At 40.5% G+C, this 20,277-nt stretch overlaps 1 protein-coding gene across 1 annotated transcript in view; it reads left to right on the top strand.

The window, feature by feature from the left end:
- The window catches only part of DNAH9 (dynein axonemal heavy chain 9), a 210,999-nt gene that overhangs the window by 144,506 nt on the left and 46,216 nt on the right, over positions 1-20,277 (top strand). Inside the window, exons 59-61 of the mRNA XM_026120616.2 lie at positions 336-458; positions 14,250-14,443; positions 18,636-18,784. Of these exons, the coding sequence (XP_025976401.2) occupies positions 336-458; positions 14,250-14,443; positions 18,636-18,784 (466 nt within the window). The remainder of the gene's footprint in view (positions 1-335; positions 459-14,249; positions 14,444-18,635; positions 18,785-20,277) is intronic.

The following is a 20,277-nucleotide window of genomic DNA, read 5'->3' as shown; positions in this document are numbered from 1 at the left end:
GGGAACGCAGCACATCTTTCAGTCTGTATCTCAGCTAGCAGGAACTTTTCCCATTTTCTGTGCTATTTATGAGCCTAGATCACAGCCTTTGCTATGCAGTTTTCCAAAACTTCGTCTCTGTTATGTTGCCAATCTCCATACTTGTTCCAGATCCTCTTTTGGGGAGATTCAAAAACCTGCATAGTGTGTTTCATCAGATCCTTCAAGCATAGGACACTGTATACTTTTTTGCTACACATTCAGCAGCTAGGTAATTTGAATAAGTAATCTGCTGGAGTATGTTGCTGCTTTGTATCCTGGCTGTTCAAGGATAGCATCTTTGTTTGAAATTACAGATACTTCTGATGAGTAAAGAAATCAACACAATAGAACTGGACTTCCTACTAAGATACCCAGCACAAACTGGAGTCACAAGCCCGGTGGAGTTCCTGTCTAATCACTCATGGGGAGGAATCAAGGTACATGTTTCATTTGAACTATGTGAAAGCAACTTCCCTTGTCACCTCCAGGGACCTTAATTCCCTGACCTTTGGATCTTTCCTTGTGGCATTCGATGAACAAAGTTCTGTTCATAAATGAGAAGTGGCACAAAAATGCTACAGAAATGGAGTGTTCTGTAGGTACAAAAACAGTGAGTACGGGCAGCTTTGTGGATTCTTTGTGGTTGTACTTCTGATGATCTGTGTGTTCTTGAGAAGGTCATTTTTCTGTCTGCGATTTAGGTTTCTCTTTCTGTAAAACAGGAATGAGAATATCCTTTGGATTTTGTGATTACAGGTCATAGAGAGCATTGAGATCTTTGCTATTTTGGTGATGATGAGGGAAGTTAAGGCGAATGTGACCAGCTCTTTCAGAGGCAGAGACCTATTGGAGATAAAGCAGTGCCAGCTTGACAGACCTTCTGCCAACATGTGCTATCATGGCAATGGAAAGGTCTAACAGCTGCCACATATTGCAGAGGGATGTGGAGAAGAGACGTGCGTCATCTCAGCTTTGCACCTATTTGTCAACAAGTGCCAAATGTACTGGATTTGGACCTGGTTCAGCAGATATGATTAGTTTTCTGGAAGGGTTGAAATCATTCTTCAAGTTACACATGTTCATTCACACCTTGTTGGATCTGAGATTTGTTTTATTGTGCCCTCTGATCAGTCTCTGGCACCTGTTATGATTTAAGAATCAGTTTTACTTATAGCATTTCTGCCTTCATGGTTCATTTCTCTGATGCTGTGAAGTATGGAGCTAAGACATCCTGTTTTGATGGGGATAGCCCTCAGATACTCCTCTGGGACATGCTTTTTTCCCCTTTTCTGCATTCCAGCTCACTGCACTGAGAATTTCTTCATCCAAGTCCAAGACATTTCTGATATTTTTCTCCTGTTTGCACTGCGTTGTGGGTTTTTCCAGAATTTTGTGGGAGCCGTGTCTTTTGGTGCCACACGTCTTTCTAGCTAAGGACATGCTCAGCTGGACAGACTGTGCTTCACTTGACAAACACTGTTTTTTATGGTAACACAGACTCAGAGCTCTAAGATGCAGACTGCAGTTCAGAAGTCAGTGGAACTGATGTTGCTCATCGAGACTGCCCACAGAGTCTTCAAATGCTAACATGGAGCAATTTGTGCTGAACCAAGAGTGTCTGCCCTGGCCAGAAGTTACCATCTCCACCTCTGCACTGGCAGTGAGGATGGTGCCTCTGCCTCGTTCTGCACATGCATCTGAGCTGGCTCATCTTGCAAATGTCATGATCATATACTCAGTTGTAAAATAAGCCTGGAACTTCTTGGCATACCAGCCTTTTTCATCCCCTCAAAGACATATTTCTATAATAATGGGGATCACTGCAGTCACTGGTCAATAATCTGCCCTAATTTGCAGTTTTTCAGGATTTTCGGATAATTAATAAAGAATTCAGTGAATTCTTTATTATCAGATACTAAATACTCTTCAGATTGTCTATTGTGATGACTGTTTGTAGTATTGATTCTGCTATAAATCATATGCTTGGTGTCAACTTTATTAGTGTTTATGTCCCATTAATATGTGTTGGTTTATTAGCCTTGGAGTTTTTGGCAACTCCAGTTACTTGAGGCATAGTTTTAGTACAATCACATTTTGTCACAAATGGCTATAATTAGGTTAATTAGTCATGGCTTCTATACAGCTTATTAGCAGGCTAAAATCTCCTTTTCTTTCATCAGGAAGATTAAGTGCTGTAATAAATTGTTTCTTCAACAAAGCTTGAGCAAAGTACATTCTAGATTCATATTTCAAATTCTAAATGGAATTTAGTGTTCTGTCTAATTTTTCATAGGAACATTGAAAATGCTTCTGCACAAAGAGCTGCACTTGCCAGGGGTTTCAGGCCAAGATACCTGTGCCAAAAGAAATCCAATATTGATATTTGTGGCCCATTCTGTGCCTCCCATTTTGGGCACATTAACTTCAGTGAAAACCTCATTAGATATTGAGGACTCCGGGCATACAGATAGCCTTGTATGACTTGGCTTATTATTTATTATTGTTACCTGATTAATAATGTATTCATGCTAATAATGCTGTGCAGTTGTGCAACCGTTTTTAGCCCATGAGATTGGTGCATATGACACACATTTATGATTTAGTCTTCCAGCTTCTTGTAAGTTCAGCAAAGAGCTTCACAGAGGCACAGATGTGCCATTTGTGCCAAGAAAGCTCAAAGTTTACTACTGAATGAAGAAACCCACGTACCTCTCTAGAAGGGCACAGCTTGCAGGGAAAGGTAATATCTTTTATTAGATCTGTTGATATACTTGAAAAAAAATAGGTAAGTTTCAGGCTTATAAGTATTTCTTAAGTCTGAAGCAGGAACTGAATTTAAACTAGGTACAGGTTGAGGAGAAACTGCTCTGAGCTTAACTTGATTCTGTTCATCAGTGAGCCAGTATAAGAGAAAAGGTAATACCAGTAGAGGCACATTTGTTAACTCTGAATCAAGGGGGAATGTTAGCAAAGGACACAGTCATTAGCCTCAGTGCAAATACTGCCTGTGGGTCATTGAAGGGTTAGTTAAAAGCAGGAAGACGAGAAAATTATAACATTTAATGAATCTAGTGTCTTTGCTGAGTCCCTGGCTTTAGTGTTCAATATAGTTGATCATATCGGCTTTAAGGCATGTCTTGTGCAGGTATTTAATAGGGATCTCTTGAGAAGTCAAAAGTACTGTTTACGTTTAATGAGATTTTCTATCTTTTCTCAATTTTTTTTATGGCACATTGTAATTTCCTTACCCTCAGTGTTCCCGGTACTTCACTTGTAAGTTGTTATTTCTGTTGGTACTGCTAAAAAAGAGGTTTTAGTGTGCATGAAAGTGTATCCATTTTTCCTTGCTGCTGATTTCCTTTCCCAACAAATGTGTGGCCTCATGTTAGGCCACAATGATACATGAGGCTACTGCTTGAACTGCACGGACTATCAGGCTGCAGCCATGTGCAATAGGTGACTTGGATGTTTTTGTTGCAAGATTGAGCTCACTGCTCTTAGACTTAACTGTAACAGTGTAGCCGCTTTCCTGTCTAGGTCTTTCTTTGTTTTCTTCTTCCTTCCCTCACTGGAAGATCTCCAGTACCATAAGATGAAGGTGGTGTTTCTTTGGGACAGGCTGGGTGGGAATCCCGCCCACACTTACCATCATGTTCTTACAGCCTGAGGTAAGGACTGTCTGAATTGATGCACTGTGATCCCTTCAGTCCAGGCTGAAACCCAGTCTGCTCGTTACTCTTCAGTTGTCCAAAGGGTCAGGACAGAGAACTCATCTTGTGATTCTGCTCTGAGCACCGATATAGAAATGGTATCATCAGGTTTTATGTCTGTTGGGTCGTACAGGGTGCATCTGGTCTAGTAAGTAAAATGGGCCAGCACTTGTTTTCTGGCCCTGACACCAAGTGACATGGTACAGCGTGAATCCATACAGCTAAACTCCTCTTGCCCCCAAACCAGTGACCTCATATATATTACTGTGAGTGGTCCCTGGACAGCACTAACCCCTGGTTTATATCCAGGCTTTGTCTGTGAGTGGGCTAGTTGGCCGAGGACAAACGTGAACCAGGGACCATGCTAGCAAGCAGTGTGGATCATGGTGAGCCAGTGCCTAAAGCCATATCCTGGACCTCCTTGGCAGCCACAGATTTGGGATCAGATTAGTAGGTAAGAAGAACCTGTGTGTTTTATCCTCACTTTAGTCCTGAGTTAATATAGTCTGCCCACAAGTAGGGCTTATTAGCTAGGCAAAGCCTTACACTAGGCATAGTTATATGTCTTCTGTTCGGCATCCAGTGCAAAGAGTGAGCTTGTGTTTCCTACAGGTTCAGGAACAGTAAGTCACATTTGCCTAGAAAAGAATATGTGAATGTACCCAGAGTCAAATTCTTCTGTTCAGGAGCTTCACCACTATCAGTAAAGCCAGTGGTCATGACCATATGGCCTTTTGCGCTTTGTTTTCCTGACTGCCTTGATCAAAACCAGCCCTTTTTAGAAGGTGTTGCTAGAGGATCTCAGGCCATTGAGACTAGCTCAGGGTCGCATGAATGGATTTCCCTGGGTCCCAGTGATCTCCTGCTGCTAATTTCTCCCATGCTCAGGCTCCCTCTGTGCCACGCACTTTTTGGAGGACCACATCCGTGTTGCCCCATGGTCTTCTGCCTGCTGCAGAACTGCAGTCGCTTATTAGCTGTGTGTGCAGCTGGCTTCTTCCTGCCTTTCCACACCTCAGCAGTGTGTTCCCATGAGCTCGATACAGGCAATTCTCAATCTCCTTTGTGCAGATACACATTTCCCAAGTCTGATTTTTCTTTGTGATATTTTCTGCAGTGCCTCTTTATTGCTGAATGCAGATGTGTCCCATAGGATAAGTGAAGCTAGTTAATATACAGCGAGAATACACCTGGCCAACTTGGATTACTTCTTCATCCCAATCATTTTCCTCATCTTTTTCTGAAGAGGAAGAATTTTCATTATGTAGATATGAAAACGCTACTGAAAGGGCATTGTTTAATAAATGTGATGTTGAATAATGAGCTCTAAATACTGAATTCAGCTTTCAAGGAGGAGAACAGCAGTAGACAAAGTAGTATATTAACTCCATATTTATAATTTTGCAGAATGCAGATGATAAGATTGTGTGTGTGGCTTATGAGAGAAAATACCAAATCATATATTTTACATTTAAGAAAACTGGATTTTCTTGACAAAGGAACAGAAAACTCTCTTCCAACTTCCACTTTATATACTTTTTAGGCACTTAAATTTTTCATTTTTGTCAAAGATTCATTGTGACACAATCTACTGCATATATTGTGTTCTTTGCACATCAGCAAGGTCTTTTGATCAGGCTGGTCAGATATGAAGGGCTTGCAGCTCACTGCTTTCTGTGTACATTCAAAATTATTATTATGCCAGAACATCATAGTCTTAATTAAATCTCTTCCATTAACTCCATTCTTTAGATGTACAGCCTTTTAGAGCATCTTTGATGGGAAACATTGATTATGATACTCCAAACTGCATTTATCTTTTCGCATCTAGAAGTTTCCTAAGGACATTCTTCTGTCCTCACCATCGCTCAAATCTCAGAGAAGTGTTCTGAATGTCTCACAGAAACATTACTTGAGAACATTTGACTTTTTCTTTTTTTCTTTTTCTTCTTCTTCTTCTTCTTTTTTTTTTTTTTTTTTTTTTTTTTTTTTTTTTTTTTTTTTTTTTTTTTTTAAACCTGCTGGCTAATGATCTGATATTTATCTGCTTTCCTACAGCAGAGATTCTGGTCACATCAAATATTTAAAGGTGTACTTTGTTGGTTTGATTGCACAGTAGAAATTGATGTTTTCTGGTTGCCTGTATGGTAGTACCAGCCTCTGTCCTTCTCTTTTAATCCACTCTGCCATGACATGGAACTTGCTATTAGCTGGTCATTTTGAATGGAAAAGTTCCTTCACCCTTTAAATAGAGGGAAAGAGAAGTAACTGCTACATCAGAGATATCTTTTAGATATCATTCTGTTGAGACATCATGTATCTTTTAAAGTCATATTGCTCAGTTTAAAAAACTAGAAAAGATCAGTTACAGTGCATCAGTGAAAAGCTGAGAGTAGGCTGTGGACCCAGGAGTGACTGCAGGGAGATCTGCTGACTGAGCTCAGCAAGCAACTAAAGGTGTGCAGGCATTCATCCCATTCTGGGCACAATCTCATGTAGCTAGATGTGGAAGATTTTTTTTGGAAAGGCGGTGAAGATGGATGGCTTGGATTTGGCTCATCTTTGCTAGTTCTTTTTAAATCCAGATCAGCCATAAAGGACCTGTTGGAACAACCTTATTTCAGTAACGTGGCAGAGCTTGTAGATGTTTCCTTTACATGGCAGTTTTGGTCCAGATGAATAGCTGTGAAGACTGCAGATTAACTGACCAGCTAAACTGCAGCTGGGAGCAATCTTTGGAGCCACAGTGGTGACACCAAGGCTTTATCTGTGGGGAGGAATGCACGGTGGCCTTTTGTGGGGCATTCAGGGTCTGTGTATTGTGGTCTGTCACCCTGTAAGCACAATGCAGATATTCTCTGTCATCAGTGTGTGAATAGGAACATCTCTGCACAATGAATGTAGTCTGAGAGACACATGACAACACAGTTCACTCAAAATTGGCAAAGCCTCTGTTGGAAACTGGTTTCATCTTTGAGTATTGCACTTTAAGAAAGGTGTGGACCTTTTGGAGATAATCTAGAGGAGAGCAGGGAGAAGTATCAGACTCCTCAAAACATGCCTGTGAGAAGAGATTGAGGAGAGGAGTAAGGGGAAAGATTTATTTCTGAAGGCATGAAGGCTAAGAGAATGTGAGCGGACAGTCTTCAAAAAGGCTTATCTGAAGGGGAAAGAGTATCAGTTTTCCCTATCAGCAAAAGGTAGAACAAGAAGGGTTTCAAAGTACAGCAGGAAAGATTCGCATCAGACTTTTGGAGACCCTCTGTAATAGAGGATAGTGAAGCAGCGGCATAGATAGCTTGCAGTTTCCATTACTGAGGTCGAGTAAGTCAGATCAGACAGATGTATTGGGGTTGAGGTCAGGGGCCTGAGCGCCCCAGGAAGCTCTACAGCCTCTTCCTCCCCATGTAAGTCTGTCTGCCTGTGTTCAAGGCCAGCTTTGATGTGATGCCAGCATTAAATGTATCAGCCCACTGCTCTGAAAGACCTGAGTGAGAGAGCGCTGTGAGAAGCCTCAGCAGGGGATGGATACGTACATACGTGTATATTTGTATGTATACATGCATCAGCACACAGAACCTTGGGCCTTGAGGAAGCCCTGAAGCAGGCCGCGAGCTGAAACACATATTCCAGCTGAGCCATCCCTGCCTGTTAGCCGTCTTTTCCTCCCATGGATCTAGGAGTTTTGCTGCACATTGGCCTATGGTGATTTTCTGCAATTTATGACAGTCAAATCCAGGGGACTTTTCAGAAATACAGAAATATCACCTCTCAGCTGTCATCAGGCACCTATGACCAGCTGCTGGTTCTGGTTGCATGTCCCTGATTTGCTAGAGCACATCAAGGAGTGAAGAAGAAAGATGGAGAGTGTAGCTTAGCAGAACAGCCTGACTTTGCAAGGCCCATTTTCAAAACCATCTGAACAAAGCTTGAAGAAAATGCAGGAGACGTGTCAACGTGAACCCAGCTGTGAAACACTTTAGACCAAATTGTGAAAGTTTGGTGAGTGGCGATAAGCAATTAGAACTTAAAGATAACTCCTAAATCTCATTTCCATTGTTGACCTTTCCTATCCAAGAGAACTATCTGTAAGAACATACTAGTAAGAAGGGCTCATATGCTGAAGCCTTTGCTTTCTGATTTGTGACAGACATTTCACTGGGCATTTTCCAAGAAAAGATAGCATGATCTGGCCCATCAGTCCTCAGACTACTTCTGTGATCCAGCTACAAAGTATCTGCCTTTCTGATGCTTTAGAACGGAGGATTTAGGTAAACAGAAGAAAGTTTTTGTATAGTGTCATGTCATGACACTACATGCATTTTAACCCCAGTGTACTTTAGTCATGGGGGAAAAAGCAAGGAAGACTTTGAATGAAGACAGGGGCATAAAGCGCAGTGAGCTTGTCAGTCAGCTTTTATAAAAGAAATGAGAATTAAAATAACATTTTTGGGCTGAGAACTGACTGAAGTTTGACAAACCCATCATGTCTTTATTTTTACCATCAGTAGAGATGGCCTCCTGAGTTGGATAATTCAGATAGCATAGCTAAACAGAAAATAACACCTTCAGTGAATGAATAATACAACCCAAAATCTAGTCTGGGAAAGGTGGTAAATAATCCGTCTTTTCTACGCTAGTCCTAATTAATAGTATTATTCAAAAGGAGTATAATTCATCTACCCATACGTCTACTTTCTGAATGATCTAATCTATCAATTCCAGCTGGATGCAGATTCGACTTTATTATTCTTCCAGGCGCTGTGTTTCTCTGACTGTTAGTATGCTGTTTTTTCTGAGGAGATGTTGTGGGCTACCCACAGAAATGAAGGAAATAAATTAATAACATTTGCAGAAGCTGCTATAAGCAAAACTTAAGATGCAGATGGACAATGTAAGGTCTTTAAAAGGTTGTCTGCAAATGACAAGTTACTCCCAAGTATCGGGCATTTATGCAGCAGTTCTGCTTTAACCCAGTTGCAAAATTTCAGACATGAGCTGCTTTAAACAGTACGAGCACATCTACCAGACAGCTTAGGATATTGAGTTGTGATGAGACCCTTCTACACATCCCTGGTGATCCTGTGTTCCTCAGGCAGGTTGGTGAAGCACAGCTGCAACATGCACAGTGGAGCCACAGGGACACTTGCATAGCTTGAACATTTTGAATTTCTGGAGCATTCATAGGCTTTAAACCTAATCCTGCGCTCCTATTGAAAACACTCAGTTAAACCTGGACAGAGCCTAAATATTTTGCTGCATGCCTCGCCTAACATTTGACAATGATTCCTCTTCATTAGCCTGACTTGGTTTGCCAAAAGTTTGTCTTTCCTGAAGTATACATCCCTGCCTACGCCGGGCCTCCACCCCTTCTATTTATTGAGACCTTGGCAGCTTCTGTAAATGTCATTGTCAGCATTTCGTTTTTTCAGAAGTGGATAACCACGTGCTTAGTCACACATGTTCTGAGCACTGCCAAAATTTTATTCCTGGAGCATGCTCTAGCTAAAAAATCTATATAATATATACGTTATAATTCATAAAACCACGTCTTGTTACCTGTTACAAGTAAGATCTTGACTAACAGTTGAGATTTAATGGTTTCACAGATTATTAAAATTGAGAATGTTTAATATCACTTTTTTGACAGTGTTGGCAAGACAGTTTTTATAGAGAGCCATGTGATGTTCAGCGTGTTCTGTATAAGCTTTATATTTTAAGTAAAGCTTATTTTCTTTTCTTTTTTTTTAAAAGCAAGATAGATAAGGAGGTAAGACTGAAAATATAAATCAAGTATAACCTGAAGACTCAAAAAGTAAAGATAACTTAAAAAAAAAAAAAAAAGCTCACATTTTTTAGTATGACTTTCAGAAACCAGTCTCATGGCTGCTGGGGAACTCGTTACATGGATGGTAGATGCTCAGTCTGACAGCACTGGTTTTACTGACACTGATTCACTTTCCACATTATTTATGTCAGGGAAGAACCTGTTAATGAGGGTCTGTTTCAGCTTGCCTTGCCCCAGAGATGTTCCTAAGTCTGATGACTCTGGGGCAGGATATTTTAAATTATGGAAATAGTTTAAAATACAAAACAGTCTGGTTTTTTTAAGAATGGTTTCCTTCAGAGCCAAGAGGAAGAAAACGTGGAGGTAATTTCTTTTTATTTCAGATTTTATAAAAACTTACTTATCAGTGCCTGAACTTGGGACCAGTTTTGGCCGGGTGGTGTCCTTAGAATAACTGCCTTTAGTGATAAGAGCAAGTGTTTTCCCTAATGTACAAAAGCCTGTTACAGTATATCTGCCACTAGAAGATAAATTATACGCAGTAGCAATGGCACCAGAACTTTGAAGTTATTCTTTTCATTAAAGATTGGACCCATCTTCTGGAGGTAGCAACCCAGCGAGGGGGAGTTGAGTGCATCGTCTGTTCTTAGTGCTTGCCTGCCTGGACCTTCTCCTTGTCCCTCTGAGATATTGTCACATCCTCTGCTTCCCATCTCTTTGCGAGGATTGCCCTTCCCTTCTGGCCCGTGACTGAGTCTCTGAAGTGCTCTGTATTAGGGACACCATGGAAGCACACCAGCAGTTGCTCAGCAATGTCAACTAAGATTTTTTTTTTCTTGAAACCAGTGGCAGATACTCATTGTATTTCCTACAGCTGTGGGGGGTAGGAGAGTGCTTTGCATTTGTGAATGTGTGAAATTCACAGATCTCTTGATGTATCAGCTCCAATTTAAAGTTGGTTCTGACTTAGATGAGGAACTGTCAGGGGAAATCAGAGTGATAAAGCAAATTGTCTGTGATTCAGTGAATGAAAAATCATTCTTTCTGAGAAAACAATGATCCATGCCTTGACATGGTATGAAGAGCCCTGTTTTCCTGAAGTAGTCTTATTTTGAGCCATAAACTCAGGACCTTCCTATATCCAGTGATCAGAGATGATTGCAGTGTGGATTGCAAACACAGGAACTGTAGTCCTCTGGTTCTTTTAGCCATATTTCATTTTGGTCAACATTTTTGTCTTTCTCTATTTCCATGACAACTCTAATTGACAAAGTTATTCTCCATTATGTTGGCAAAAAATAGCCACACTACATAGGTTGATGTGTAGTACCCATCTGTTGTCCCAATGTACCATTCATGCTTTCACTCCTGCTGCTTGGAAACAGTGATATATTACCATTGGTTTAAGATTTCTGGAAAATTTCACAGTAGTGCTATTGAAATGCAATCAATATTCAAAGAAAGATTACTGATTGAGATAGTTTTCACTGCACCAGCTTTTAAATAGTAGCATCTCTTATTAATACCATCAGTCCTAATAAACACAATTAAAATAGTTGAGTAATGAAAATTTTAGTATTAATTTATATAATACAGAGTTTATACTTGCAATTAGAGCTTTCTTGATTCTGCAGCATGTTGTTCAGGGAAAGAGACTATCATCTCTGATTACACGTCTGTCATTTTGGAAGAAGAAAACAATTTTTCACAGTCTTCCTTGTTAACATCATCAAGAGATTTCTCAGAGCTATAACAACGCAGGTTATGAAGTGATATTTTAAGTAAGTCACTTCAAAAGTCAACAGTGTTAAAATGTTTTATATAAGCACTTGCACTGATGAATCCATTGAATTCAGCGTTTGTCATTGTATTGCTTTCAGCTAGGAGAGGTGCATCAGAAATATTTATTACTGCAAGGACAAGATACCAGATCAAAATATACAGTGTTGTTATTGTTGATTTCAGTTTCTTATAACCTGTGCTTTGGTTTCTGATTTTCCATAGAAAGTGAGATGTGGCATTGATTTTGGAGCAAGTGCTTCTGTTGCTGAAATTTCTCCATGAGTCAGTGCTAATCCACACAAAAACATCGTCATTTGTTGCATCACTACTTTGCTCGCACTCTTCTTCACAAAATTCTCAGCGTCCTTGAGATTTTGTCATGGAGATGGTCAGCTTCAAATCAAGTCAATCTGTGTTGTAGCTATCAAGTGGTACTGCAAGTGCTCTGCTCTTACCTATGCCTTTTGTGCAGGTATTGATGAAATTGTGCCTTTACACAAAGCTTCATTTGTTGCAATAGCATATATAGTAGTATCTACAAGTACTTCTGTGCCTATAGCTCTAATTATGGTCCTAGAGCATATACCTGTGAGAAAAGATGGAGGCATTTGTCTTGTTTAATCTGGTGAATAGAAGGCTATGCAGTAGTCTAACAGCAGCCTACAGCTTGTTTGAAGGGCAGCCACAAGATGACAGAGCCAAACCCTCCTTGTTAGTGGCAAAGAGTACAGTAAGGGTCAACAGTCACAAATGACAAGTTGAGAGGTTTAGATTGAACCTACTGAAGAAAAAAAAACCCTTCTTTGCTGGAATCGTAGTGTAGCACAGCAACAGGTCACTCAGGGGAGTTGAGGGAGCTCCATTCTTGGAGATCAAAATTTTGCTAGACAAAGCCACAGCTGACCTGATCCGGTGTTATCTGTAGTCCTGGTCTGAGTGCAAATTTGGACCAGAGACCTCCAGAAGCTTCTTCCAACCTTTCCTTCTCTGATTCTATGAAATTATGTTCAACACATATACTGTGTCAGCGGCCCACACTGGGAATAGCTGTGAGACATCTTTCCTTCTTCCTGTCATTTACTGGCATTCTCACTACTAACTCATTTGTCATAAGGAACTCCTTTTTCTGACTTGTTTCCTTCTCTGGTTCGTTCTCTGTTTTGGAGTTCATGTTTTCTAAAGAAATTCAGTCTAATAGAAAGGCTGAAGTTTTAAACTGCTCTTGTCAACTTTGGCAAGTCTTTCCAGAGGAAAAGCATGGCTCTCCCATGGTTCTTAGAACAGAATGGCGTTCAGCATCATCTGCCTCATTTGCAAGAGCGCCGTATTCAAGAGAATCTCTCAGCAGTTCTGTCAGGGCATTTGCATGACTTTAAAAGCCTTTTGGCAAGTGCATATTTTTTCAGTTGATCTGAACAAAGTGTGACACCAACATTTTTCAAAGAGCTTTTTCAGTTGCTTTTCGTAGTAGAGCTATATGAAGTGTAAACTGGAACATGAATGTTGCAGAACACCTCTATACGTCTGGAAGCTTCTGCTTTGCTATGAATATGTTCTTCTGTTTCTATAGAAAAGAGCTCATTCACTCTCTTTCATACTTTGCTTATCTTTTCTACTTCAAGTTCAACTGCTTACAGCTTCAGATTATGCAAAATACTCTGAGCGTGTTTGTTTCAGCAAGAATTTTGCTTGAAATCCACAGGAACCTTACAAGCTGTGCAATGTGTTTTACCACCACTTATTTGAAAGATAATTTGGATTCTTTACTTCTCTGTATATTGTTTATAGTTGCCACTTTCCTTACAGTGGCAGGAACTTTTTTTTTTTTTAATTCTTCTAGCTACATTTTCATTTTAATTATCATATATTCACTTCTTTGCTCAGCTGTACATCACTTCAGGGCATTTTTCTGCTTCTTGTTTCTGTTACAGGCTTGTAGCATGGGAAGATTAATCTTAGTGTGCATTAGACAAGTATAAGTCTAATGACTTGATTTTAGGTGGCACAGTATGGTATGCATGTTTATACAAAGAAAGCAGCGACCTATTTACAGCTTGCGCTGTGCTTATTGAGATCTGTGGCTCTATGGTCACCATGACTGCATGGTGAAATCTCAGTGTTGTGGTTTCGCAGACTGTGTGCACCAGGCTAGGGAGATGGTGTACGCATAAGGGAACAGGAAAAGAAAAATAACTGCATGTATGTAAAGAAAAAGAACATGAATATTTCAACTGTGAAAAACTTGTGAAATGCAAATCTTGCATTTCTGATAGCTAACAGTAGCAAGTGCCTGCCACCTGAGATTCTGGAATCCGGCTTTTAAACTGGAAAGCAGGTTTCTTTTTGCTTTAGATTATGGAGAGCTGCATTGTAGATGATGCCAAATCTTTTCCTCTATTATGCCTTCAGATCTCCCATGTCGTAGTCACTATGTTGCAGGTGAAAAGGCCTGGGTGTACTGTTTGGGTTCACTGGTTGAGGAGGGTCATTGCTGGTGGGTAAGAGCATCAGGGGAAGGCCAAGTGTGATGCAACTTGACTATCGAGTTAACACTCTGTGGGCAGCCTTGAGAGATGTTTCAATTCAGAAGATGCATGTGGTAAAGTAGGGTGAAGCACACCGGTGGAGATGGGCTGAAGAGGTGCAGCTTTCCCCCTGCAGAAAACTTAGGCATGCACCTTACACATGTATGAAATATCCCTCAGTCACACACTCGTGTGGCCTTGGGAATGGCCCGAGTTGCTTCCTGTGCCTGTGACAGTGCGCGGACAGCAAAACTGAGAAAAACTGAAGAGACTGTCTCATCTTGCTTGGGTTCTGGATCTGGTTTCCAGGCTCCAACTATAATTCTTCCAATGTAGCAAAACATGAGCAGCTGGTAATACTAGAAAAATTGTTCAAGGGCATATAGGACTGTTGTTCTAAAGACGTCTCCTGAATTTTTCTAGGCCCTCTCATCCATGGAGGAATTCAGGAACCTGGATCGGGACATTGAGGGCTCTGCAAAACGATGGAAGAAATTTGTTGAATCTGAGTGTCCTGAAAAGGAGAAATTCCCCCAGGAATGGAAGAACAAGTCAGCTCTTCAGCGACTATGCATAATGAGAGCCATCCGACCTGATCGCATGACTTACGCTGTCAGGTGAAGGCACTTCTTCACTGTCTCTATAATAGCGTTGCTTATCAGGAAACTTCAGATCTGTGTTTTCTAGAAAGCAGGCAGAATTCAGAAATATGTTTGCATGTATTTATTGAAGACTACGAGCTCTACAAAATGGTTTCCTATAAAGGAGTCTATGCCAAATAAGTTATTTCTTAACTCTTAACTGTTCAGTGCAGTAGACACACTTCATTTAATTGGAATTTCCTGCTTAGGGCACCCCGTTCATCAGGATTTTCCTACTGGAACCAATTTCACTCAAATGTTGCCAATGGTGATGAAAGTAGTATAAAGAGAACCGAGTGAGGAGCAGACATACCTAGTCAGAAATGGACAGGTGTTATACATCTACTAGAGTCTTTTTATATTCTACATCTTCTAGAATTCATTAAGGTCAATACGAGTTACTAGCTTGTTTATGGCTTCTTTTCCTTAGGTGCAGGAATGAAGGGCAGGAGTAAAGGAAAGTCTCGTAGAGGGTTGGTTTTTTTTTCCCCTTCTCTAAAATAAAAAATTTATGTGATACCGGTTCTGAAAGTTGTAGTTATAAATTATGTAGTGAAGGTAACTAGGTGAATCTAAACTTTATGAAGATATGCAAAAGCAATATGCTTGTTACAAGAGAAACTAAAGGTTTTTCGCTCTGTTAGGGTTTGGTTTTTTTTCCCCTCTCTGTCCTAGTATTCTACAACCTGACATTTCTGCTATGCCTCTGATGCCACTGCCTCTCAGATAGTTTATATTGCTCCACCACCTGGCATGTGTGTGTATATGTGTGTGTACAGCAGATTGTACTACTCAGTCTATGAACTAGGTTTCTGTTTATGTTTTAAAATGCACACAAAATGCAGATAATATTTTGAATGAAATCTTGTTATAGTCAATGTATTTGTATTTTATTAAGGTAAATACAATAATTTATCATAATAATATCATCTTAAACCATCTATTTTTTCGTTAGCTACTCTTTTGGGGCTCAAATCTCCATGTGTTCTCTCAGCTGAAAAGATTGTTTTTCCAGTAATTCTTTAGTTTGAGAAATTTTATCTCGTGTGTTTCTGCAAGTGCATCTTTCATCTAAACAAGTTTAATCCATTCCTTTCAATCAAAATACTCCTATAGCTCAAAAATAACTAGAATATAAAGTTTCAATTCTTTTCTCTTTTATAAAATGATAAGAAAATCCAAGTTCAAAAGTTTATTTAGATATTTTTAGGGTCTGGGCATGTCAAACTTTTCTGGTAGCACAAGAGCATTTAAATACTGGGGTTTTTGTTTCTTCTCTAGAAGTAGGTTAGAACATAAATGTGTGCAAATAGTAACAGTTCACAGTTTCTTCCCCAAGTCTTTGTTTGTAAATGTTTTGACTAAAAGTCTTCTTGAAGTTCAACATAGCCAGAAATGAGGCCCAAAAATTCAGAAGAGCTTTTGTGTAGAGGAACATCACATCCTAAAAGCAAGCTTGAAATTATTAGTGGTAACAATGACAGTAAAAATGCCTTTGACTTCGTGGTTCCTCCTTGAAAGTATCTTACTTGTCAACCCGTCTTTCAGCCGGCAGTCTGGCTATAACACACACTGTTCCATTAGTCAAGAAATTTATTGTTCCTATGAGATACCTCTATGAAAAACACCAAAGCCTTTTTAGCTGTCCTTTTCATGTCAGTCAGTAAATCTAGTACTAGTATGGCAGGAAAGAGGTCTTTGGATGAAGTCTGATACAGCCTAATACTGAGAGCCACCAAGCAGAAGTGTAATAGTCATCTGGCACGGAGTTTTTCTAAGCACCTTCAATGTTGTTTTGTCTGACTATACAAAGAGTGGAAGATCCTGTAGAGCACTGTGGAGCTGCGCACTCTGACGCTATTGACTTCAGCTTCAGCATCACTCATTTAGCCAGTCATGTTTCAAGATCATATGTGTCTTAACAAAGTCATCAAGTTTTGGATAGTTTCTTCTGCAGGGTCTTTGGATCCCACAAGTTGTTTTGAGGTTCTCAACTCGAAGATCTCTTCCTTTTGTGTATCAGTTAAATTTGCTTCCATTAAATACCTTATTGATGATTGATGGACTTCACTAGAAGTATGTTCCTAACCTTCCTACCTCTCCAAGTGTTGGAGTGCATTTAAGGAATCAAGGAGTGATACAGTAGCCTAAACATAGGTGACTAGGGATAGTTTTGATGCCTTAGAATATCCCTATCTCATCTCCAGCTGCTGTTCAGAAGGCTGCAAGTCTCCTGTGTGTCCCATGTCATATATGCTAGCTCCATGCAGATGCTTTAGGATGCTCTTTGGTGTCTAAAATGGCATAGACACCATCTTCACTCCACCTGTGGACAGATTTTTTTACATTTCCCTATCTTGGAAGTTATGTTTGTAAACAGATCCCCAAAGCAGCACAGGCTGTTTTATTCCCTAGGCCTAAGGGGAGCCATCAGGAAAAAAACACTGACTCACTCCTTAGAGTTTATATAAGGGCAGTGCTCTACTATCCATCAGCAAGAAGCATAACTTCCTCAAGAAGGATTTTCCATTGTAAATACCTATTTTGTAGTTCTGTCTTATCAAAGAATATCAACAAGGTACTTCCTGCAACACCTTGTACTTCCCTGCTTCCATATGCATGCTGAGCTAAGCTCAGTCCATTAGCTAGCAGGGTATAACATGGCCTTGGTGAAGGTCTTCCAAAAGCACTGGTATTTCTGCCCTGTGGGACAGACCTTTGACACAGTGCTGAAGGACTGAGGACTCTGGTAACTGACACCTCCAGCCATGGTTATGACATTTATATGGACTCTTGAAATAATGAATCTCAGGCAGCCTTAGCTACATATAAACGTGGAAGAGCTGTAACCCAGTTATTTGTCTCACAAGGTATTTTGCCTTTTCTTTTGACACCGTTTCTTAAACCCTTTTATGTGTACTACGGACCACCCCTTTGAGCACTTTATTTGAAAGATACAGATTACGCACTTTTCCAGTCCTTTCGTGCACTCATGGTCCATTTCAAAGTCCCCAAGTTATGTTATTTCTGTTTCTGAATCTATTAGACATCATTTCATGGAGCCAAGACTTGAGGCAGAACAAGAATGTTGTGACATCGTATCTGGTGGACTTTCATAAATTTTGTGAACTAAAACTTTTCAGCATCTCTTTAGCAAATCTTGACCCAGAACAGAAAAATGCATACTTGAAAGAAGTACCAAACAAAGTGGAAGCGTTTTCTGCTTCAGTCCCTTGGGCATTTCTATTCCAGCTGCCTTTCAGTGCTCCTTGAAGCAGACTCTCAGCTCTTCTAGAAGGAATTTGGCTGCAGTGTTCCGATATCATCCACCAGTTAAAAACTGGTCGATATTCTTCTTCCCCCGGTACTGAGTTTTTCAGAAGGCCTGAATCATGAGTCTTTGCTAGAAAAGTAACTGCTCGTTCCTGGGATTTGAATATAATGTTCCTGGGATTTGAATATAATGTTCCTACCTTTGAATCAATGTTCACTGTATCCTTTTTTTCTAAACCAGTGATTTTGGTAAGCTCACCCCAGGGAAATTCAGCCTGGAAGTTCTCCATACACTGTAGTCTGTTCAGACAGCTACTGTAGAGCTGAAATTTTTACTGTTCGCTCAGTTGTATTTTTCCTTGTGACTCTCATGCAGAGGGTAAACTAAACGCACTAGATATTCTTAGAACTCTTCCCTTTTATCTTTCCAGAACAAAGTCATTTTGTAAATCCTCCAGACTTTTTGTGGCTTTTGGCGATAAATTTAAAGGAAGGCTGTTTCCTCTCAAAGGCTGTATGGATTACAAAGTACACTGCAGTTTTCTATACATTAAATTAACCATTTCTCCTCTCCTGAGTTATCTTTGTCAAAAATGAGTCAGTGTTTGTACCGAACCTCTGAGCACGGTGTAAAGCTGGTAGACATCAGTCTCTTCCATTTTCACTTTCTGTTATTTGTCAGGTATTAGCGTGTCCTTTTGCACCTGTAGAAAGTGCCAACCACTGCTACTGACTGATAGTTCCTGAAGTCCAGCCTGCAGGTCAGGCCCATTTTTCATGAAGTTTCTCATTTGTTTGAATCAGCAAAATCAAAACTAATTAATTGATTGATTGTGGGGGAATCTGTCTTTTCTGAATAATAATAGACTGGCAAAATTATTATTATTTCTCACAGAGATTTTGTGGAAGAAAAGCTTGGCAGTAAATATGTAATAGGGAGATCCCTGGATTTTGCAACATCCTTTGAGGAATCGGGACCTGCAACCCCAATGTTTTTTATCCTGTCCCCAGGGGTCGACCCATTGAAGGATGTGGAGAAACAAGGTAAATAAATCATGTCTCTCGGCATACCAGGATATTGCTATTTATCTTCTGTATTGGCATGATGTTCCTGCTTCCCCCCCCCCAATCTCTCTATAGATAATGGAGTAATCTGGTAAAAAGAGATAATTGTGAGAAGATATGATTGTTTCATACTGTCTTTTTCTTTCTCTTCTCTTTTCTCCCTTTCTCCCTTTCTCCCTTTCTCCCTTTCTCCCTTTCTCCCTTTCTCCCTTTCTCCCTTTCTCCCTTTCTCCCTTTCTCCCTTTCTCCCTTTCTCCCTTTCTCCCTTTCTCCCTTTCTCCCTTTCTCCCTTTCTCCCTTTCTCCCTTTCTCGGTTTTGGATTTTCATCTAAAGTTTAACTCAAACTTCTCTCTTTTGTGCATTGCCCACATTCCCAGTGTGGTTCACACTGCCGTGCTTTCTGAGTTGGTCTTGTACACAACCTATAATTTATGTCAGAGGTATCTAATATGCTGTCAGATAAAAATAAACAGCTCTCTATAACACTCTGCTGGTTAGATGTAGAGTTTCCCGGTTTTAATCCCATCCTTTCTGAGTTGTTTATAGTGTGGACAGTCAGATGTAGTGCAATCAGCTGGCTTCAAAGCCACAGGGGCTTCATGAAGGATGCCTTATTTGAGAAGCTGGTATTTTCCATTGTCAGTACCTGGTCTCTAAAGCTGCCAACAGGCAGAATTTTGCTCTGATTCTCAGCTCCACTGTGCAAGAATTCCTTTTTTTCAGCCTGAATGTGGCAGTTGCAGTAGGTCAGGAAATAAGGTCTCTCCATTACACTTCTGACTATACCGCTGCCAAGCCGAGGTCGCTGCAGTCAGTTCTTTCAAGGCTGTGTACAGCAGAGGGGTCTGCATCCCGCTGTAGCAGAGGGGCCAGAAGCCTTTGGGTACTGCTTTAGGGCTGCTCCAGATCTCTGTTGTGCTCAGCAGGGTTGGCAGCCCCAGCAGAGGAACCAGGCTGAACTAAGCCATCGTTCAGGGCAGTGGTGGCTGAGCACTTCTTTGCTTAGCTGTGGATTTCTTCTTCTCCCTGCAGTGCACTTTCTGGGTCACCCTAAGATAATTCTAGAGTCAGTCCTTTTCTGCATTCACGCAAACAGCTCTCAGAGATGTTCAAACCTTGTGCAGCCCGAGCCCCGTGACAGACAGCGGTTGTCGCCCGTGGGCAGCTGTCCTCTCGTGTTCTGTCAGTTCCTGCGTTTGCATTGTCTCTTATGCTCTTCCTGCCCTGATATCAGGTCTCATTATTGCGAACTGGAGGAAAGTGGGATTTAATGGATCCTGAGGAGAGTTGTGTCATGTTCCTGGCTCCCCTTTGGAGACAAGTTGGTGAGCCTGTCTCTCACTGTGTTATTTTCTTGTATGGGAAGTGAAACACTAATATCTAACCATGAGTCATTTAACTGAAATTGTAAGAACTTGTGCAGTTGAGCACCTGTTTTTAGTCAGCTAGAAAAGTTACAACCAGTAATAGT

Source organism: Dromaius novaehollandiae, chromosome 18, assembly GCF_036370855.1.
Source record: "Dromaius novaehollandiae isolate bDroNov1 chromosome 18, bDroNov1.hap1, whole genome shotgun sequence".
NCBI classification, from domain to species: Eukaryota; Metazoa; Chordata; class Aves; order Casuariiformes; family Dromaiidae; genus Dromaius; species Dromaius novaehollandiae.
This window is presented reverse-complemented; position numbering and strand designations above follow the sequence as displayed.